We start from the raw sequence: 24,596 nt of genomic DNA on the forward strand, positions 1-24,596 counted from the left end.
TGACCTTGCTGTACCATAACTGGACAAAAGCTTTCGGCACATGCTCAGCAGGACACATGTACATGTACATGTATATTGTCAAGTGGGGGTCTGTGCCAGTCAAATGTACAGGTAAAATGTGTGCCTGAAACTTTTCCTTCAAGGATGGCAAATTGGACCCAGACGGATGATGCAGACTCGTAGTCTGTAGCAGACTGTAGCATTTGTTGAACATGTGTCTGAAGTGCGGGCTTACAGTTGAGAATGATGACTGGAAGCCCTGGCAGAGTCATTGTCACTCATCAGGGCATAGGTACCAGATTGAATGTGCTGTGTAATTAGAGGAGGCCAAAAATGGCAGCACAGCAGTCCAGTGGCTCAGTACGGTGGGTGGATTTCAGCGGATGAAGGCCGAGTGGGTAGGTGCTGGAGATGCCAGAAGCTGGGGCTGGGAGGGTGGCAGTACATGGCATTGTATTTGGTATGGTAATTTTGTCGGGCGAGGCCATGGTAAGCAGGCCAGGATTGTGTTGTGTGGGCCTACCTGCAGATTATTAAGCAGATCAACCCAACTTGTGGGTAGTCACATTGGAGAGCTTGAGGGATGCTGTCCACTGTGCTAAAATGCACCTGCTTGGTCTTGTTTCTCGGCGTTGAGTATCAGCTCAATGGGTTCCACTGCACTGTGACAGGAGCATGAATGGGCGGCAAGCGTGCGGCACAAGCAGATGATAAGGCACAATACACTGCCAGTGGGGAGGGAGGGGTCTCGGGGCAATCCCGCTTACGATCCTAGAGTTGCAGCCCACACTGGAGCATACGAATGGTGGGTTCACCTGATCATGCCTCTCAACTGTGGGTGGCAACCCCGTTCACATCTGCCTGGCACACCAGAGAAGTGTGGACTAGCTTTGACGATGAGATCACACTGCCCGCACTATGGGCAACTACGATGGAGGCCAACAGTATACAAAGAGGGAATGGTAACCCACCGCACCATGTCCTAATCCTGGGTGATCATGATCAATAAGGGGAGCGATTAACCACCGTACTACCCTGCTCGCTAACGATCACTAGTAATCCCTTGCTCACACAGCAACATGGACTGGTCTTGATTGTTAGACCACACCACTTACATCGTGAACACAACTCTTTTGTGAAAATCTTCTGTGCGTTTCCAGATCCACTTGGGCTTCTTTTACAGAGGCAAATATGAAGCAGAGTTACAGTATAAAAGATTTGGAACATGTTTTAGAGAAAAGGAAGCCTTTTAAAAAAATCAAATGTATTTTATATCTAATACTATATCGAACAGAGCTTTGGGGGAAATTTCCAAATTTCTTACAACCAACTGACATCTTTCGGCACAAAACATTGTTTTCAGCTCGAATGAAATTTTACAGACCAACATGTTTTCAAGTTTCAAATGAAATATTATAAAACTAAAAGGCTGGAATTTGACCATGCAGATGCTTGTTGAACACTGTGGAAACATAAAAAAGAGGTTCAGAAGTTTGGATTACATCAAGCCACACATTGTCACTCTCTAAATTTGGCTGAAATGAGATTTGTTGGAAAGCATAGGCTGAAATCAAAACCTACAGCTGTTTGATGTCAGGGAAAATGCATTCAAAGCTTCAGAACATGCTAGATCTGTAAAACTTTATTCTATTCGCAAAAATATGTAGGGCTCTTAAAATTCCACCAGCTTCTTGAAAACATGTTAGGGTTGTGAATTTTTATTTGAACCTCGAAAGCATGTTAGGTTAGTAAACTTTCATTTGAATCTCAAAAGCATGTTAGGTCTTTTGAATTGACGTTGCAATTTTTCTCATATTAATGTACATATACATGTCAAAGAACTGTGATCATCTGTTTAACTGACAAAACAGTCTAACCCCTAAATGTCATATGACATGAAAGATGCTTTCATACTTGCTTTCTCCTATGACCTCCCATGGTGTTTGCTGCTTCGGTGGTGCCTCTAGTCAGGGGATTGTGGGGTCCACACCAGTCTGTTCCTGTCTTCTGACCTGTCTCCTGACAACTTTCATCTAGTACATGTAACATTAATGTGTCTGTTAATGTTTTCTGTGTAGGGCAAAGACGGGCGAAAAGAGATCATGTTGAGTGGGTCTGATCACTTTGCCAGAATCAAACATCAGAACAAATACAAAGGAGTAATAATAGAAGAAAAACAGAAGCAAGGCATTATATCAGTATGGCCATTACACCAAAACTTCATGAAAAACACCCCTTCTGAACTGGTTGCCAACTGCATTCACTGCATGTACCTCAAGGGGAACATAACTTCATAACCTTTTGCCCCTACCCACCAAAGCTTCTAGACAAGTCCATGGGGTTACATTCCACAGACTGGCCAGCTGGCTCCCTCTTTATGCAGCTGCTCACTCTCCACTGTATGCCTAATATAAATGTTTTACTCCAACTTCACTTGGTCAAGCCATGCTTCAGCTTACAAGTTACATGTACAGTACATGTACCTCTACTCAGGCACTGGGAACAATGGAAAGTTTGTGTGGCATCACATGTGACACATTCATCTTATTACTCTAGCACTACAAAGTACTAAAACATGCCTGGTCTCAGTTCGAGAAATTACTAAATTTTTAGTTATGAGACTTTGTAAATTTTTTCCACATATTCTTAAACTTCAAGGAACTTTTAAGGGACTTCCCACAAACAAATGGCATTTTAATGAGACAAAATATCATCTACAATCTATGTGAAAGTTTTTAAAACTGTTACAAAGATCAATCACGTCAGTAAATTCGTAACTTGGCAAGAAAATAATAACAGGACAAATTTCACAAAACTATTGAACCTCAGGATTAAGTCATTAAAGAGGATGTCGGCTGCTATTTTTCGGCTTTTATTTCTGGTCGCATTGGCTTGGCCTAACCCGGTGAAGTGATCCATAATTACAAGAATGAATTCAAATCTCCCTTGCAATGCTATAATAGTGAACAGAGTCAATGGACAGCTCAAAGCTCAAAGGGTTGGGAGGTGGTGATGTTTACAGGAAGTGCTGTTATGTGTAAGGTTGGTTTCTTATGGATGAGGCACGGGCCAACACACTTTGGTGATGTAGTGCTCTATCTTACATGACATACACGGCCAGTAGAATCTTTCTAGGTGGATCACTCTTTCAAGTGTTTAAACTTCTGTGGAAGGAATAGTTGGGTGTAACTTCCAGTCTTCTGCCAGACTATTATAGAGGAGTGTTATAACTTCCTTCAAGTCTCCTTTTCATTCCCTCCCAGTGGAAAACCTTCCTGAGTTCTTGTAGTGTAATACTCTCCTAAAAATGGGGTCATTTTCTGGGTCACCTTAATTTCCTGCCTACTGAACTGCTGAATGGGTGTTTAGGTTGAATTATCAATAGATAGCACCTTTACCAACACGTTAATAAAAGTAAATCAGAGGATTTTTTAAAATCATTAATATACACAGTAAATAGGAGTGGCCCTATGGATCCCTTAGGTATGCCAAATGAGATGTTACAATAGGAGGTGGTGGTATCATTAATCTTGACAAACTGTTTTCAATTACATAGGAAGCTCCTTAACCACCCCAGAAAAAAGTGACTGGGATCCTGGTGGGAATTCTGGCGCCATGACTGCCTGAAAATTGTCTGGTTCGGAGGGTAAACACACCATGTACAATTTTTTTCCTTGTAACTCAGTCAAAACCTGACTTAGTGATGCAGTCTGTTTCAGAGATCTGACACACTGTGAGTCTTGATTTGTTTTTAGTTTGTTTTTATTTGCAACAACCGTGTGACAAGCTAAACAAGCTTGCAATTGGGATTCCACCTTAACTGGGATTCAACCTCAACTGGGATCCCACCTCAACTGGGATCCCAGTACAATTCCACCTGGAAATGGGATCCCACTGGGATGGCAGTATCCTGGTGGGACAGACGTATCCCACCGGGATCTCACTGGGATCCCACTTTCATCCCAGTCACTTCTTTTCTGGGGCACTCCAAGGCAATTCCCCTGATGCCATAATAATGTAATTTAAAAGAACTATGTCATGGTCTATGGTGTCAAAAGCCTTGGAGAGGTCTAGAAATATGCCAATAGTAGAAAATGGTAAGTTCATATCATTTGTGATCTTGTCCAGTAACTTAATTATGCCATGTGAAGTTGAATAATTCTCTCAAAATCTGAATTCATTATTTGAAATTACGTTATTTTTGTGTAAGAAATCCAGTGTATATTTATAAATCCCCCATTCCAGGACCTTTGAAAAGGACGCAAGGATAGGAATTTGTCTATGATAATTATTAACAAAAAGAGGGTTACCATTATTGAAGACTGGGGTCTCCCTTGCAATCTTTATATCCTTAGGGACTACACCAGTGGAGCCAGATAAATTGATGACAAATATCAGTGGTTGAGAGACAGCATAAATCACAGTTTTCAACAATGCAAGCCTACAATCAATTTGATCAACTCCTGCACTTTTTCATTTGGTAATTTACTAAGTATATCAGTGATCTCTCCTTCTGTAGCTGGTGAAAAAAGGTACTCTTTGGATTGGGATTGGTTAGATAATCAGACAAAGTATGGTTATTGGGAGAAATTAATAGCAGAGATTTTTACCAACAGTACAAAAGGAGTTATGAAAGTGATTTGCTATAAATTCTACATTATTAACAGACTTTCCTTCAGTTTCAATTGATGCAATTGTGGGCTGCTGGTTGGTTTTAACCACTTGCTGCCGGGTGGATTTTTCTTGAGCAAGACAAGATGCCGGGTCCTTTTCCACATTTTCCGTTTTCAAAATTTTTCAAAAATTCATCATTTCATTTAATGGCTGTTTATACCCACATGAAGGACTCTTTGGGCTACTCTAAAGCTGACAGGTAACCTTCATTGACTGAATATTTCAGCCAGGCCTGCACTGTAAAAACTTGGGTGTTAAAATCAACACTTTTGGGTGTTATCAGATGACCACACCATAGGGTGTTACTTTAACACTTATGATGTTACTTTGCAACCCTACAAGTGTTACAGTGCACTAGAAGGTGTTAAAGTAACACCAAATAACACCAAAATTTTAACACCAGTGAAAAATGTTGGTATAGTCTTCTGATAACACAGCGGTTGTTAAATTTAACACCCCAGTTTTTGCAGCCTTCAAGTTGGAAAAAGAGCCCAGATTGTGCAGCGTTACGTAAGATTATTTTGTTCCCGAAACCGGCACAGTGCACTGCTGACGTCTTTTCAATAGGGGCCAGATTAGCTTGCAGCGGTGCTGTGTGGCTCATCGCTACGGTGGTGGAGAGCTTTTGTCCCTGGTGGTAATCTGCTCGCTCTAAATGCTTCAAACTGTGGTATGCTGTTTCAAAGCAAGGCTGGATTATCTCCACTATTGAGAACGAAAAATGTCGGTTATGCCCAGCAGCTCAGTGTTTTGTGCTGAGCACGGTCTTTTGTTATAAGGCCAAACTCTTTGGTTCTAGTTCCGGGCTCCCCAGCTCTGCATAAAAAGCCTATGTACTCAAAAATGGGTCGCCCGGAAGAAAGTGGTTAAGTAAGTTTTTTTAATATTAGCCTTTTATTTATTAAATTAGTTAGCATAGTAATTTTGTTTCGCATTACGAAGCACATTAGTCAAAATATTTTTATAATGTACATATTTAGAATGGTTTAGGGCAGTAGGGTTAGAGTTACAGTATATCTATGATAAAGCCTTTATTTGTGAGAGACGGATTTACATGTACATATGCTGATGGTGACCCAGGGTAGTTTAGCAATAAGTTTGCATTGAATTACCTTTTTTTATCTTAAATGGAACATACTTGTTAAGATTCCCATTAAAATATTCATGAAGTTAATGAAAGCCAAGTTGGCATCCTGTGCATTAAATCATTGTGTGCCTGGAAGAAGGTCGTAAGCACTTACAACCTTTTGCCCGGAAGCATAATTGTTGCAAAAAAAATTTCCTGGCAAAAGGACATATGTATGCAACTATTTTATTTTAACAAAATATAAAGATTTTTTTTGCAAATAGTTACAAATAAAATTACCAAGTCATTTGATAAGTTGTTCAGAGGTTGCTTTTTGCACAGCCTGTATTCATTTTGTGGTACATTTTATCCATTTTTACTAAATAAAGAGAGTGTATTACTTACAACCTTTTTTCTACTGTGATCATGCTTCCAGGCAAAAGGGCGTAAGCGCGCTTAGGACCTTTTCCGGGTACACAATGAAATACAGAACTGGAATCACTAGAATCTAGTCCTTCCTTTAAATTCTAGATTTTAAAGAGAATATTCTCTGACAAATTTATTACCAGGTGTTATGGTGTTTTTGTAAAATGTAAATGAAGTAAATATGGGAAAATGATCAGATAAATCTGATAGTACAATTGCTGACTTTGGAGCTGGTAATATGTTTGGCTGAAGTGTTGGTGACTCTAGTAGGTTGATTAAAGGTATGCAAAAAGAAGAATATGCAACATCTACAAATACCTGAGGTTTGCTACAGTCATTAGAGCTGAGCACATTTATACTAAAGTCACAAGCAACAAAAATGTTTTTTTGTTTCTTTTGATAATTGATAGAATAAAGTTTGAAAGCAAACAAGATCATTTTAAAAAAAATATCTGGTGCCTTATATACTAGTGTTGGGTGATTCCAACGTTTTTGGAATAGATTCCGATTCCGTCCAGGAATCGCGATTCCACTTGGACTCCACTCCAATTTTTACATACTTGTGCGAATGCCATGTTGAGCATGCCCGAGATTACATGCACATTGCACTTGTAAGTTGTTTCTCAAACACTTGAAAACGTCATTAAAAATCATACCTTTTTATTGCATCCGAAACATGAAAGATTTATCATCATTACAGATTTTTAAATTGGAAATTTCAACTAAATGGAAGCTCACCATTTATGGGAGATTATCAATCTACACAGCCCGCCAGCTTACACCATAGGGTGTTACTTTAACACTTATGATGTTACTTTGCACACCTACAAGTGTTACAGTGCACTAGAAGGTGTTAAAGTAACACCAAATAACACCAAAATTTTAACACCAGTGAAAAATGTTGGATAGTCTTCTGATAACACAGCGGTTGTTAAATTTAACACCCCAGTTTTTGCAGCCTTCAAGTTGGAAAAAGAGCCCAGATTGTGCAGCGTTACGTAAGATTATTTTGTTCCCGAAACCGGCACAGTGCACTGCTGACGTCTTTTCAATAGGGGCCAGATTAGCTTGCAGCGGTGCTGTGTGGCTCATCGCTACGGTGGTGGAGAGCTTTTGTCCCTGGTGGTAATCTGCTCGCTCTAAATGCTTCAAACTGTGGTATGCTGTTTCAAAGCAAGGCTGGATTATCTCCACTATTGAGAACGAAAAATGTCGGTTATGCCCAGCAGCTCAGTGTTTTGTGCTGAGCACGGTCTTTTGTTATAAGGCCAAACTCTTTGGTTCTAGTTCCGGGCTCCCCAGCTCTGCATAAAAAGCCTATGTACTCAAAAATGGGTCGCCCGGAAGAAAGTGGTTAAGTAAGTTTTTTTAATATTAGCCTTTTATTTATTAAATTAGTTAGCATAGTAATTTTGTTTCGCATTACGAAGCACATTAGTCAAAATATTTTTATAATGTACATATTTAGAATGGTTTAGGGCAGTAGGGTTAGAGTTACAGTATATCTATGATAAAGCCTTTATTTGTGAGAGACGGATTTACATGTACATATGCTGATGGTGACCCAGGGTAGTTTAGCAATAAGTTTGCATTGAATTACCTTTTTTTATCTTAAATGGAACATACTTGTTAAGATTCCCATTAAAATATTCATGAAGTTAATGAAAGCCAAGTTGGCATCCTGTGCATTAAATCATTGTGTGCCTGGAAGAAGGTCGTAAGCACTTACAACCTTTTGCCCGGAAGCATAATTGTTGCAAAAAAAATTTCCTGGCAAAAGGACATATGTATGCAACTATTTTATTTTAACAAAATATAAAGATTTTTTTTGCAAATAGTTACAAATAAAATTACCAAGTCATTTGATAAGTTGTTCAGAGGTTGCTTTTTGCACAGCCTGTATTCATTTTGTGGTACATTTTATCCATTTTTACTAAATAAAGAGAGTGTATTACTTACAACCTTTTTTCTACTGTGATCATGCTTCCAGGCAAAAGGGCGTAAGCGCGCTTAGGACCTTTTCCGGGTACACAATGAAATACAGAACTGGAATCACTAGAATCTAGTCCTTCCTTTAAATTCTAGATTTTAAAGAGAATATTCTCTGACAAATTTATTACCAGGTGTTATGGTGTTTTTGTAAAATGTAAATGAAGTAAATATGGGAAAATGATCAGATAAATCTGATAGTACAATTGCTGACTTTGGAGCTGGTAATATGTTTGGCTGAAGTGTTGGTGACTCTAGTAGGTTGATTAAAGGTATGCAAAAAGAAGAATATGCAACATCTACAAATACCTGAGGTTTGCTACAGTCATTAGAGCTGAGCACATTTATACTAAAGTCACAAGCAACAAAAATGTTTTTTTGTTTCTTTTGATAATTGATAGAATAAAGTTTGAAAGCAAACAAGATCATTTTAAAAAAAATATCTGGTGCCTTATATACTAGTGTTGGGTGATTCCAACGTTTTTGGAATAGATTCCGATTCCGTCCAGGAATCGCGATTCCACTTGGACTCCACTCCAATTTTTACATACTTGTGCGAATGCCATGTTGAGCATGCCCGAGATTACATGCACATTGCACTTGTAAGTTGTTTCTCAAACACTTGAAAACGTCATTAAAAATCATACCTTTTTATTGCATCCGAAACATGAAAGATTTATCATCATTACAGATTTTTAAATTGGAAATTTCAACTAAATGGAAGCTCACCATTTATGGGAGATTATCAATCTACACAGCCCGCCAGCTTACACCATAGGGTGTTACTTTAACACTTATGATGTTACTTTGCACACCTACAAGTGTTACAGTGCACTAGAAGGTGTTAAAGTAACACCAAATAACACCAAAATTTTAACACCAGTGAAAAATGTTGGATAGTCTTCTGATAACACAGCGGTTGTTAAATTTAACACCCCAGTTTTTGCAGCCTTCAAGTTGGAAAAAGAGCCCAGATTGTGCAGCGTTACGTAAGATTATTTTGTTCCCGAAACCGGCACAGTGCACTGCTGACGTCTTTTCAATAGGGGCCAGATTAGCTTGCAGCGGTGCTGTGTGGCTCATCGCTACGGTGGTGGAGAGCTTTTGTCCCTGGTGGTAATCTGCTCGCTCTAAATGCTTCAAACTGTGGTATGCTGTTTCAAAGCAAGGCTGGATTATCTCCACTATTGAGAACGAAAAATGTCGGTTATGCCCAGCAGCTCAGTGTTTTGTGCTGAGCACGGTCTTTTGTTATAAGGCCAAACTCTTTGGTTCTAGTTCCGGGCTCCCCAGCTCTGCATAAAAAGCCTATGTACTCAAAAATGGGTCGCCCGGAAGAAAGTGGTTAAGTAAGTTTTTTTAATATTAGCCTTTTATTTATTAAATTAGTTAGCATAGTAATTTTGTTTCGCATTACGAAGCACATTAGTCAAAATATTTTTATAATGTACATATTTAGAATGGTTTAGGGCAGTAGGGTTAGAGTTACAGTATATCTATGATAAAGCCTTTATTTGTGAGAGACGGATTTACATGTACATATGCTGATGGTGACCCAGGGTAGTTTAGCAATAAGTTTGCATTGAATTACCTTTTTTTATCTTAAATGGAACATACTTGTTAAGATTCCCATTAAAATATTCATGAAGTTAATGAAAGCCAAGTTGGCATCCTGTGCATTAAATCATTGTGTGCCTGGAAGAAGGTCGTAAGCACTTACAACCTTTTGCCCGGAAGCATAATTGTTGCAAAAAAAATTTCCTGGCAAAAGGACATATGTATGCAACTATTTTATTTTAACAAAATATACAGATTTTTTTTTGCAAATAGTTACAAATAAAATTACCAAGTCATTTGATAAGTTGTTCAGAGGTTGCTTTTTGCACAGCCTGTATTCATTTTGTGGTACATTTTATCCATTTTTACTAAATAAAGAGAGTGTATTACTTACAACCTTTTTTCTACTGTGATCATGCTTCCAGGCAAAAGGGCGTAAGCGCGCTTAGGACCTTTTCCGGGTACACAATGAAATACAGAACTGGAATCACTAGAATCTAGTCCTTCCTTTAAATTCTAGATTTTAAAGAGAATATTCTCTGACAAATTTATTACCAGGTGTTATGGTGTTTTTGTAAAATGTAAATGAAGTAAATATGGGAAAATGATCAGATAAATCTGATAGTACAATTGCTGACTTTGGAGCTGGTAATATGTTTGGCTGAAGTGTTGGTGACTCTAGTAGGTTGATTAAAGGTATGCAAAAAGAAGAATATGCAACATCTACAAATACCTGAGGTTTGCTACAGTCATTAGAGCTGAGCACATTTATACTAAAGTCACAAGCAACAAAAATGTTTTTTTGTTTCTTTTGATAATTGATAGAATAAAGTTTGAAAGCAAACAAGATCATTTTAAAAAAAATATCTGGTGCCTTATATACTAGTGTTGGGTGATTCCAACGTTTTTGGAATAGATTCCGATTCCGTCCAGGAATCGCGATTCCACTTGGACTCCACTCCAATTTTTACATACTTGTGCGAATGCCATGTTGAGCATGCCCGAGATTACATGCACATTGCACTTGTAAGTTGTTTCTCAAACACTTGAAAACGTCATTAAAAATCATACCTTTTTATTGCATCCGAAACATGAAAGATTTATCATCATTACAGATTTTTAAATTGGAAATTTCAACTAAATGGAAGCTCACCATTTATGGGAGATTATCAATCTACACAGCCCGCCAGCTTACACCATAGGGTGTTACTTTAACACTTATGATGTTACTTTGCACACCTACAAGTGTTACAGTGCACTAGAAGGTGTTAAAGTAACACCAAATAACACCAAAATTTTAACACCAGTGAAAAATGTTGGATAGTCTTCTGATAACACAGCGGTTGTTAAATTTAACACCCCAGTTTTTGCAGCCTTCAAGTTGGAAAAAGAGCCCAGATTGTGCAGCGTTACGTAAGATTATTTTGTTCCCGAAACCGGCACAGTGCACTGCTGACGTCTTTTCAATAGGGGCCAGATTAGCTTGCAGCGGTGCTGTGTGGCTCATCGCTACGGTGGTGGAGAGCTTTTGTCCCTGGTGGTAATCTGCTCGCTCTAAATGCTTCAAACTGTGGTATGCTGTTTCAAAGCAAGGCTGGATTATCTCCACTATTGAGAACGAAAAATGTCGGTTATGCCCAGCAGCTCAGTGTTTTGTGCTGAGCACGGTCTTTTGTTATAAGGCCAAACTCTTTGGTTCTAGTTCCGGGCTCCCCAGCTCTGCATAAAAAGCCTATGTACTCAAAAATGGGTCGCCCGGAAGAAAGTGGTTAAGTAAGTTTTTTTAATATTAGCCTTTTATTTATTAAATTAGTTAGCATAGTAATTTTGTTTCGCATTACGAAGCACATTAGTCAAAATATTTTTATAATGTACATATTTAGAATGGTTTAGGGCAGTAGGGTTAGAGTTACAGTATATCTATGATAAAGCCTTTATTTGTGAGAGACGGATTTACATGTACATATGCTGATGGTGACCCAGGGTAGTTTAGCAATAAGTTTGCATTGATTTACCTTTTTTTATCTTAAATGGAACATATTTGTTAAGATTCCCATTAAAATATTCATGAAGTTAATGAAAGCCAAGTTGGCATCCTGTGCATTAAATCATTGTGTGCCTGGAAGAAGGTCGTAAGCACTTACAACCTTTTGCCCGGAAGCATAATTGTTGCAAAAAAAAATTTCCAGGCAAAAGGACATATGTATGCAACTATTTTATTTTAACAAAATATACAGATTTTTTTTGCAAATAGTTACAAATAAAATTACCAAGTCATTTGATAAGTTGTTCAGAGGTTGCTTTTTGCACAGCCTTTATTCATTTTGTGGTACATTTTATCCATTTTTACTAAATAAAGAGAGTGTATTACTTACAACCTTTTTTCTACTGTGATCATGCTTCCAGGCAAAAGGGCGTAAGCGCACTTACGACCTTTTCCGGGTACACAATGAAATACAGAACTGGAATCACTAGAATCTAGTCCTTCTTTAAATTCTAGATTTTAAAGAGAATATTCTCTGACAAATTTATTACCAGGTGTTATGGTGTTTTTGTAAAATGTAAATTAAGTAAATATGGGAAAATGATCAGATAAATCTGATAGTACAATTGCTGACTTTGGAGCTGGTAATATGTTTGGCTGAAGTGTTGGTGACTCTAGTAGGTTGATTAAAGGTATGCAAAAAGAAGAATATGCAACATCTACAAATACCTGAGGTTTGCTACAGTCATTAGAGCTGAGCACATTTATACTAAAGTCACAAGCAACAAAAATGTTTTTTTGTTTCTTTTGATAATTGATAGAATAAAGTTTGAAAGCAAACAAGATCATTTAAAAAAAAATATCTGGTGCCTTACATGCTAGTGTTGGGTGATTCCAATGTTTTTGGAATAGATTCAGATTCCGTCCAGGAATCGCGATTCCACTCAGACTCCATTCCAATTTTTACATACTTGTGCGAATGCCATGTTGACCATGCCTGAGATTACATGCACATTGCACTTGTAAGTTGTTTCTCAAACACTCCAAAACGTCATTAAAAATTTTACCTTTTTATTGCATCCGAAACATGAAAGATTTATCATCATTACAGATTTTTAAATTGGAAATTTCAACTAAATGGAAGCTCACCATTTATGGGAGATTATCAATCTACACAGCCCGCCAGCTTTCAATTTTTCCTGTTTTTATAGAACTGACCATGAGTTCTAAAATTCGTATTTGACAGGAAAGAAACTTAATGTATGTACCTTTATATTCATGCTGCCAAAAACATACTGAAGAAATATTTATTTCCTTAAAGTCCCCCAAAATACCTTTATTCCACTGACACTGAACTATTATAGTTTTCTCATTTTGATCTTCAATTCACTCAACAGGTTGAGTATATTATCAAGATGTATTTTGCGTTGGGGAGATGTTAATTATATACAACGGGTTCGCGGTACCCACTGCTTCATTTGACTCGGACCGGCCAGCCGACCCCGGGAAGCTCAGTGGTCGAGTGGTTAAGACATCTGCACTAGTAAGCAGGAGGTCGTGGGTTCGAGTCCCACCCGAGTAAGCTTGTGAGGTTTTTTCGCAAGCTCTCGGACAAGCACTGAGCATACAGTGCTTCTAAATATACGTTGGGTAAGGGCGAACCCTTTGTATATAGGTTGAGTAGAATTTCTTTCCTTTATGGCAGAAATGAAGAGATGAAAAGTAGTCAATTTGTAGTAGTAGTAGTTGTAGTAGATTTGTGTTTGGCAGAGTAAATGATGGTAATTATGGTACATATCTCACAGACTCTAAGACGAAACATCCGTAAACAAACGCTTGCAGTCGGCCCACAACCACATGTTCGTACATATGTGCACCAACGGAGAGTGGTCAATGCAAGCATGACTATCACAAACATGCATGAACACCGATCTCCACCTGGGCCAATGTCATTGCCGATCTCGCCAGCTTCTCTTTCTTATGAATGCTTTAAGTTCCTATACTAACTACACCTATTTACCCTAAAAATGTTTTAACAGCCATTAGAAAGTCATAACGTCCGAACAAGTAAACTTCAGCTAGGAAAATTCTGAGGCATTTCCTTAAAAACACTTCGGTTTTTCCTGACAAGTCTCATAAGTTTGTGCACAAGAGCATCAAATGTTGTCCGTACACAGAACTCTTTCCCTTGTTTGTATTGTAACACATTGTCGGTGGTGACGAGATACTCATGGCATGACAAGATATAAAAAGGATGGGGAACAATATTCAGTTGCACCAAATTAAATTTAAAAACATATATTTACATTAGGAATGGATATTTTGGTAATACTATTGAACTCATTTACTTTTGCATTTTGCTATTAGATTGATTGCTTTCCTAATAGTTACAATTTTCAGAAATTTCCATTGTTTATCTCTATACAATTACCCATTCCTCCAGATCTATGACTATCAGGGCTTCATGCCACTTTGTTATCAAAACGGCATGTGTCAAGCATGCAGGAATGGTCATGGTTCATACAGCACATCCAAAATTTCAAAAGTTATGATAGATCTTAGATCAGGTCTCTGCGCATAAGTTACATTCAAGTTCATAAAAACAGCAGAGAAACTCTGTGAGTTTCCCCATTCTATGCCATAATTTTGAAACTACCAATTTTACCAAATGAAATGCTCCATAAACACACAGTTTGTAAAAATGCAACCCTGCCAAAGTTCATGCACATAACCATTTTTATGCAAAATAATGTAGGACAGTGTTGGCAAGTGAAGCCGTTGTCTGTAATTTTGTAAGTTTATTACTTCAGATAGCCACTTTCACCCAAACTAAATATTATAACGACGAACACTGGCCAAAAAAAATTGAAATCTGGCCATTTCGGGAATTTGTAGGGAAATGCACAAAGCACCCTCTTCCTGAGAGTCATCATAGGTGGCATGTGTGACTTTTCACACATATGGGCATGACTTGAGTTCAGTGTTACCCCCGCCCAGGTAGACAAAACCCATAATTACAGTACGTTCCATACCAATCTGTTTTGCCCTTGTGGGAGGATTTGCAATTTATTTATGTGCACCTGCATGGAAGATCCAAAACTCAGAAAAATATTAATTTTAGTCAGTGTTAAAAAAAAATTATATATATATATATATATTATAAAGTCATTGTTATGTAACCGGCACCAGGCGCAAGACTGTGTATGACCGTTGAATATAAACAATATTCACAATCGCCCAGCAAGTTTTTTGCCTACTGATTTGACTAGCGTAGGTTTTGAAAAACCGTTCGAAACTTTGGAAGCGCGATTCGGAAATCTGGCTGAAATGTGCACAAAATGCTTACAAAAAGCTTGCATTTAACTTTTCCCAACAGAAATTGTTTTAGAATGTGTTTTCTGAGGGTATATTTTCACCTCAAGCAACAAAGAAGTCAGAAAACTCTGGAACTATATTAGAGCAACGGTAGACATGTACGTGTATGTTTTGTCACAGCCTGTGCGGTTCCCCTCAATGCCCAATGTGTACATGTACATATGTAGCTTAGTCATGGCACCAAACCAGTGTTGGAGGTCTCGAGACCTGGTCTCGGTCTCGAGACCTGGTCTCGGTCTCGAGACCATCTCGAGACCTTTTTTTGAGGTCTCAGTCTTTGTCTCGGCCTACAAGAGTCTCGGTCTTGGGAGGGTTGGTCTCGGTCTCGGGAGGGCTGGTCTCGGTCTTGGTCTCGGGTCTCCCACCCGAGACCTGCCGAGACCATGACAGAAATGCAGAAAATGTGCGACGACAATTCACGCTCAGCCGCGACAACATCACGTACGCGGATCGTACCATACATACAGCACACATACTGTATGTATACAGCAGTGCTGCTTGCAGCGCAAATTTACCTCTGAACGAGTCTAGTTCTGAACTGCACGCAATTCCGCATGTATGCTTGGAACATGTATGGCATGGTATTCACGATAAAGAACAAAATCAAAGCTGGAATGGAGACTAATGCATATTCTCAGCCCGGAGCACTGGTACCCTGCGTGCAGTACCTCTTCCATTTCACTGGTACAAATACGTCAGTTGTGTGTGTGCATACATGTACATGTACAGTACATGTACACACTGTACTATGACACGCTGGGCTGCACGCACGCCACGCATAGCATATTACACGTGGCCGGCTGACAGAACTCGTTCTCATGCCAATTGTACAAATAGAGGAGAGTGCATTCATCTTAATGACCCTTTTACACAGTTGATGAGTCAGGTACCATCTGGATAGTACAATTCTTTGTTAGAAACTTAAATTGTGGTCGTCTTTTGTCTTTCTTCACTCTTGTCCCAAACAAAGTGTCAGGAAAGTATTCTTACGGTAGAATGTTTACACATCAGTGAGGAAACTTGGATTGGTAAAATCCTGATTTTTATATAGGCTACATGTACTTTTAATAGGGAACTGCCCACGATGTTGTGTGACCCTACTAACCTGTCCATTGATCATTACAGAGTATAACTCATAAACTGAACTCATGCACACCTTTTGGCATAGTCCGAGCAACTCAGACCCCACGTTTTACCTTTTTAAACATTTGGACATGGCCCGCCCACGTTAATTTTTCTATACATATGGAACACAAAAACTCTGTACATGTACATGTTTAATATACAATTATGCCGTATACTCTATACAAAATTCTATGGCTTCGGCAGTCCATGCCTTCATGGTCAAAATAACTGTGTGCTGGTTTTTCCCAGAGTTCAAATAAAACTCTTTCATGGAATATGGAATATGTTGAGTGCTTTACATGTAAAATCTGCACTTAATTTTGCTGTTTAATGCCAATTGTCCACCACGTTTACCATTAATGAACTACATGTAGGCCTATATACTGTATATGTTGTGCAAGGTCTCGGTCTTGGTCTCGAACTGCAAAAGTCTCGGTCTCAAAGTCCTGGTCTGGGTCTTGAAAGAGCTGGTCTCGGTTTTGGTCTCGAATGCCTTGGTCTCGGTCTCGGACATAAAGGTCTCGACTACAACACTGCACCAAACCGTGAAGAAAACAGTCAATGCACGCACGTGTCGCGTTCCTGTCACCACAATCAATAGAATACTAATACCAACTGTTCGGAACAACCGCCGACCACGAGCCTGATCTTAAAAACCTCGATACAATGGAGACTGCACTACACCAAGTCGAACAGTATTGCATGTCCAGGGAAATAGGGATAACCAAATAAGGATAAGTCTTCTTGTTACGACATAATGAAAATGCATTCTCAGAATGTCTAGCCAAAATAGGCCCCATTAATTCGGTAGGGGGTTACAAGTGTCTGGATGTAGTGAAATAAAATCACATAGTGCAAGAACACCTGCAAGCATTTTGGAAATAATGTTGGAAATCCCAGCTGTTGTAATGACCCTTACGGGTATGACTAAGAACAGCAGCAGCACCTATTGAATTATTCAGTGACGATTCAGAATCGTTAGGTGTAAGCAAAAAAGGAAATACATGTCTATAAATTGTGAGCGCTATGTGCAAAACATCATTGACGGTCGTGGGAGTGTGGTAAAGCATATTATGTTGCGACCTTCTTTTACATGAGTCCCTCATGCCATGCATGCATTCCACGATGTTATGAATTATTTTTAACGCTTAGAAATGAACAAAAAGAACAGTGCATGCATCTGCACTTGCGGCCTGAAATTCTTTATTCACTCACATCGAAATAAATGAGTAGACCATATTACTTTTAACCAGAATTTAAATCAACTCCCGGTCATTGGACTTCAAACATGAATCACAGTGCCCAAACACCAGTGTTTCATTGCTGAAATCGTTTGGACAATTGACTTGGCTTACACCAACTGTTGGGTTGATCAAACTCAACTAAACAGCAAACATACCCGGGTCCTTTGAGGATCCTCAGTATTGAACCTTTCAACCTGTTTCACCTATTGGGCTTCACTCCGGAACCACAACTGTCCCTACCTCTTGCCGGGTTTAATCTGAAATTGACCAGCCCCTAGCAACACAGAATTTCTTTAGAGTTTTGACAATACTAAATGCATACTGTAACACCTGTTGGCCAGTACAAACTGTTTCTATTCCCTGGCCTACACTGGCGTGGTAATTGTTCACTAATGCTTGGGGAATTACAGCCGTAATAAATTTTTGTCACCGAACATCTGTGGACAGGCCCAGACTCTTAAGAGCTTGCCACATGTGGCCCACAGCACAACTTCACAAGGGACAAAGGAAAGCCACCACGGGATGAACAGTCCAGTGAAATGAAATAATCAAGTTCTTGTAATACGTCAAATTGACAAGACTACTGATGGAAAATGCCTCACTACCGGATAGGTTAACTGCTGAATACTTTGGATGGATTTCGGCTGTTGCTTAGGAATCAAACCTGAGTGCAGGCGAGCACTGGAGACTTTGAAAGTGAAGAAATTTAAATCAACAGGAATATTGTTTATTATTGAGTTTTTGTTCAACTGTATCATAATTGAGAGACTTGGATGTAACTTTATACAGAGGATTCGTATTCAAGGCTTATTCTTTGTGTCGTAGAACAATCCTTTCCCGCTTGCTTTGTAAAACAGTTCAACTCAAAATGCAAGAAATTCACTCGATAGACAACAGATATAATCAAATGTAAATTTCAGACAACTAACAATTTTGCCAACGGGTTCATTCCTGTCACACCCCTAGAGTTGTCCTACCCTTAGGGACAGACCTTTGGTAGCTGAGACACGAATATATACACACCTGTTGCTGGAAATTTGTTTTGCACGTACAATATTTACATTTATTTACAGAAGTACACAAAATAAGGATTATTTCTTACATTAACATTGTTATTGATTATAATATAAATGAGGTGATGAGCACCTCAATGTCCCGCCACCATGTTGCTTCTGTTTCTTGCGTTGTAGTCGGCTTCTGTGGCCTGTGGCTGACTCGGCAAGTTTCTGTTTCCCGCCGCCATGGTCCAACCCTTCTGTCACCACCGGTCAACCGACTCCCTCTTCCTCTTAGCGTAAAACCCTGAAAATTGCCACCATATTCCCATGTTTCTGTTTTTTCTGGCCAAGTTACATTTAACACAAAATATTCATTATGAATTTGAAGAGTTATGAAGTGTGTCAACTGTTTCAGTGCTGCAACAACCTCAACTTAAATTACTTAAATCAATAAGGATTTTATGCAATATCTCGGCAAATCTCATTTTCACTGGCTCAAGATCTGGTTTTGCAAGGAATAAATGTATAAAATAAATATCCAATGTATCATATTTATACATGGCTAACTTACAGGAACTGGGTGTTTCCTGGCTTCCCATTTCTCAGAACAGTCTAAATGTACATGTAGTTTATTCTACTTCCATAATTAGAAGTCACTCATCTCAAGACTAACTCGACTCACGACTACAAGTCATCGAGGCTGGCCGCTGCCCTCTCCTCGGAATCCAGCAATGAACTGATCACATCACCCCATATCTTTCCTTTTAAACCCAAAGGAAAAATTCCAGCACTGCCACGCCTTATTCCAACGAACTCAAAATGTTTTGTGTACTATATCCCCTCATAAATATTCATTATTCAAATTAATGCATAAGTGGCTACATCTACCAATAACAACTCAACTGGCACTCAGCCCATCATTCTGGTAAGGTTGACTGACTTCAGGAATGTTTGGGTGTGGCGGCTCAGGAAAATAAAATCTTGTTTCACCACTAAATACCACGTTTATCTTTTCAACAATTAGGGCCAAAATTATACGGTATTATTAATCTAAAAGTAATTTCGTTTTAATATCACTCTGTGACAATTCCGTATTGTTAAACTACTAAGTACAATAACGTCTGCGAAGCCATTACTGTTGTTAGTTTGAATTTATAGATATGGCCAGAGGTTGGATGTACTGCTGTTGAGCACACTAGCTCTTACCATTTTGATACATGTACATGTATAACATAAGGACATTTATACCGATTACCGCTCTTGTCCACTCTTTACACTGTGTTATTGATGCTACAGTCTTCAATTTGTGTTCAGTACTCAGAGAAGGCATGTTTCTTGAGAATGATTTACGCAAAGGATCTTTTCAGTGCTGTCAGAAAGGAGCAAAGAAAGTAAAATGATAGTGTTCTTGTGCCAAACCCAACGTGAACAGGGTCAGCTTCCAACTTGACAGGAAGTTGTGCACTATATTGTGAGCCGCTTTACGTGAAGTTCCGGTGCAGGTGTAAATCGCTTCGCCGTAAAGGGACATCAGCCTTCCGAATGCTTGTCCCAACTCAGGCTAGATACGGCCTTCACTTCCTGCCCAGGCTGCCATTCTGATTCAGTATCTTCCAAAATTATTTTACGCCTGCAGCTATATCATGCCAGCAAGAATTCTTTTTTCTGTTCGAGTAAAGATTATTCACCTTATGGCGAATGGTTTGTCCTGCAGACGAATCCGCAGCCAGCTTATTGCTGAAGGACACAACAATTCAATTAAGGAACTTCTTAGATGCAACAAGGAAACTGGCGAAGTTAAGGATTGTCATCGTACAGGCAGAAAGACCATTCTTAAAGACGAAAACTTGGAGATCATCGAAAGAACTCTTCAAAATGACGACGAAGCGACATCAAACGATTTAAGAAACGTCTTAAGAGCAGAAACTGGCGACTGGTTTTCTGCTAGAACAGTATGGGGAGCAAGACGGAAACTTGGTTGGGTCAAGACTGGGGCAAAATACTGCCAGCTAATTCGTTTGGAGAACCAAATAAAATGACTGGAATAAGCCCTAAAGTGCATCAAAGACGACGATAAATTTCAAGACATTGTCTTCACGGACGAATCAACCGTCCAAATTGATCGTCATTCAAACTGTTCAAAGATAACATTCAGAAAAGTGTCTCAAGGTGGGAAGAGGATTTTGAAGCCGAGGGCAAAACATCCCACCAAGGTCCATGTTTGGGGTGGAATTTCATGGAAAAGGAGAACAAAGCTGATAATTTTCGATGGAATAATGGAACAAACATTTGTCATGGACACAATTCTACAAGATGGTTTGTAGCTGTTCCTCGATGAACATTATCAAAATGGTCACTGCTTAATGCAGGACAATGACCTGAAAGTAAGAGTCATTTTAAGCCTTAATAATAAAAGCTTGTTGTATGCTTGCATGTCTACTATAATTACGGGCGCCAAAATAACCTCACCGTTATTAGGCTTCACAGTATGAAGGCCAATAGGTAGGTACATGTAAATAAATAATGGCTTGATAGTTTCCCGAAACCCAACATGCATATTGCTGTGTTTAGCATAAAATTCTTTGTTATACATCTGTACCTTTCATTCGTGATGTTTATTCATCAACCTACAACCATGCATGCATTACTTCTTATGAATATGAATTTTTTAGTGAAATTGCTGGATTTTGTCACGGATATTATTTACATGTAAATATAAAAATGGACACTATATTACCGCTAGCTTGTCATTTCATATCCGGTGAATGCTGTGAACATCAATCGAATCTCCTTCACAGCTACCAGTACCATACATGTATATATTCAGTTGAAGGACATGGTCATGCGCTCTTGGAACTTGAACTGCACAGCAGTTAAATTATTATCATTCTTAATTCTAGCACACAAGTATTTATGCCCCCGCTTTCATGGAAACGAACATCAACTGGGTAAAGACTCCCCCCCAATCACCGGACATCAATCCAATAGAGAATGTTTGGAGTGAGATGAAATAGTTTCTCAGGAGGGTAAGAAAGAATTCATAAAATAAATTTTTAAACGCGAATAACAGCGTCTGAGGGTTATCACAGCAGAATAATCGAATCTTATTGTGCCCGATGCTATCACAATAGGAAAACTTAATCAATCTTAAATATGGGCAAGTTCTGCCCAACTGAGGTATTGTCTGTAATTACTGGTATAAAAAAGTATCAACAAACGTACCTCGCTCTTCTGAATGTACATGTGCGAGTACATATTCAGTTTTATTCAGTCTATACATATGTTATGTACAGATCTTAGCATGGACTAAAGATGTATGAATTAAACAACCTACATTTTCGAATGGTGTACATGTAAGGTTGGGGATCACCTCGCGTCTTTGCGGTAACGGAAAATCGGAGGCCAAGATCAGTATCTTTCCTCAATTGATGCCAAGGGAACAATATAACCCTTTACCTCTTATCAAATGTTGATAACATTTTTCCTGTAGATAATTCAAAAATGTGTTTTAATATCTCATCTTTTCTGCAGGTGCATAAGCGTAAGTGCAAGTGCATAAGCAAGAAGGGCCTAACTCGTTTCTGGACAACCAAGCTCACTCGCTCAAAATGCAGGAAGTATATTTCCCACTTGCCTTATTGCAGCAGTAATTGAATGCGAAGGTCGAGCCACTGGGTTTTTAAAGGGGCTCTTTGCAGGATACTAAGACTATACATTCTAGGCAACTTTCCACACTTTCCCTAAAGTCTTCATTGCATCTTTTATTCAAAGTTGAGCCCTTTTTCAATAGACAGGATATGTCCTAGTAACCCTAGTAATTAATGGCCATGCACTTCATGAAACCATGATGACATGTACCGAGTCACTGAAGGAGTGTTTACGCATGTAAATAGTAACTGTGGGCAGTGGGAGGTCGTGGGTTTGAATACAGCTTTTTAAAAGCTCTCATACAGCGTTTATAAATGTATATGTACGTCAGTGTAAGGACAAAACCCGCATATGAAATAAAATAGAAGTGTTGTGTTCATGGAATTCTGATGTCACCAGACCACAAGTGAGAATTTCTTTTATAGGATAAATTCCTGTACAGGCCGCAGTGGCCACCACAGTAATATTATTACACGTACTTCCATGTGGTCCTCTTCAATTTATAAAGGCTAACATTGCCCAGGCCACTCTGTAAGTGAAGTGATGTACTCATTCATTGTTCATAATGACCACATCATTGACGGAAACTACCTCAATTAAGGGGAAGCTCATTATTGATGTTTCGACATAAACTTCTCAAAACTGAGGATGTATCTCTGTTGATATTTAATGTGATAACCTTTGCAAATTTAATAAATCATGTCTTCGTCGCATGAAAGGTTTTGGAACCAGTATACATGTTCGTTTGCACGTGTTTCCAAAAGTTTTGTGCACCCAGGTTTTATTTGGGGAAAAATATAATGAGAAGAAAAATGCATAGCAACAATGTAATGCAGACAGGGAAGGGGAAGGTATGGGGATGATTTGCCCTAGCATAAAATTTGAGAGGAGTTGTACCATATCACCATATAGGTTGACGTTAATGATATTGATGTACATATTATGTAACATATATTAAGAATGCCATATTTATGGCTTCCTTTAATAATTATTGTTCCCCCCCATTCTCATTGATTTTGAGTACATTTTAGCGGTTAGAAGTCTGAAAAATTCTGCACACTCGGCTTTAAATTTCATTGTTGCTCACCATCAAAAGTGCGAGAAAGATTCAGCAGCCAACCTCTCCCCTGGATTAAGCTCATGCCATACTAACTGAGTTCGTCCAAAATTCGAAGAGATGTATTTTCACTCCAAGAGGCTCACCGAAAATGTTTCCAGTTTTCCACTAGTTACATCCACTGGTCCATGTCCAGATCACGGCTACGGTGGAGAACGGAGGTAGCAATAAGGACCATGGCACTTCAACCCCCCCCCAGCTTCCCCGTTGTTGTTGTTGTGAAAAAGAAAAAAAAAGGAAATTGGATTTCAGATCCAATTTTAGTTCCCATGCCCCTAAAGGCAAGAAATGAGTCCCCAAGTTAGCCTCACTCTCATAAAGCCATGAAAAGTAACATGACCAAACTTCCAATCTTTGTTTCACTGCCGAAAATTGGTTCTGATCTGTCCTCGTGTTGCATATGAGAGGCCAATGGATAGTTTAATTCAGATAATTTCCAACCTGGTCATCCCACACTCCATTTTTTCAGGGGAGTCAATGACTCCAATCTCCACAAAAAATGGAAATCGATAAGATATTAAACGGACAGGCATATTTTTGTTAAAGTTGTTAGGGATTGTCTCCAGTAGGAATCAAGTGGCTACTATATAGGCAAAAAAGTTATTTTCCTTTGGACTTGTTCAAACTGTTATCTTGGATAATTTTTATCTGTTATTGTGATGGTCTAGTCTGCAAAAAGAAATTTACAATCATCAATTATTACCAGGTTGCACACAGAATTGTTGTGGATGGATGCGTTATCGGCAGTGAAACCACTGTTCCTCGTATTATACTTGTGAAAGATATTTATTCCACATCTTAGTAATGTATTATTAATCTGTTAAGTAAACAATAGGCTTATATTGCGTCCTCAAGCTTTAGCTAAATCTTTGTTTCCGACATCCGCACTACCTTATGACCTGCAGATTCCCCTGTTGGTACAAGCGGAAGGGAATAAACAGACACACATTGCACTATACTATTAGGGAATACAGTATAAATTTCTAACTTGAACCAAATGGCAATCATTCCACTCAGTCTACCATGGATGTCAGATGTTTGGTGCAAATTATCGATCCCACCTGCGGGCTATGGTTGTACGGTACGCTTACGGCAAAAAACGAAAAAGAGTGTCGCATAAAATGGCGAGACTATCCAAAAGCTGATCAAGTTTGGGCCAAACATGAGCACGTCCGCGTTCCGGAAACACGCTGGCAACTCAAGCAGGAAGTTAATTTCCGCCAGTGGCCAAAACTTCGCAAACCCAAGAATCTTCAAAGAGGAGACTCAGTAGTCAATCTGAAAGCTGACGGGACACTGGGTGAAACTTTCGTCATCGAAGTAAATGACATGTTCAAATGTGAGGTACGTCAGGCCCTATCATGCCTATTCTATTTAAAACATCAATGCAACA

The 24,596-nt window shown here is 38.9% G+C and overlaps 1 protein-coding gene across 6 annotated transcripts in view; it reads right to left on the reverse strand.

Moving 5' to 3' along the window:
• The window catches only part of LOC110989822 (uncharacterized), a 102,370-nt gene that overhangs the window by 55,538 nt on the left and 22,236 nt on the right, over window positions 1-24,596 (reverse strand). For all 6 annotated transcript variants that reach the window (XR_015428040.1, XR_002599697.2, XR_002599696.2 and 3 more), the window contains exon 2: window positions 1,915-2,033. Coding sequence is in view for 2 of the 6 variants with exons in the window: in XM_087147482.1 (XP_087003608.1) it covers window positions 1,915-2,033 (119 nt within the window). In the remaining 4 variants the exon portion in view is untranslated. The remainder of the gene's footprint in view (window positions 1-1,914; window positions 2,034-24,596) is intronic.

Source organism: Acanthaster planci, linkage group LG16, assembly GCF_054643075.1.
Source record: "Acanthaster planci isolate LZ-2023a linkage group LG16, COTS_SCS, whole genome shotgun sequence".
Classification (NCBI taxonomy): domain Eukaryota; kingdom Metazoa; phylum Echinodermata; class Asteroidea; order Valvatida; family Acanthasteridae; genus Acanthaster; species Acanthaster planci.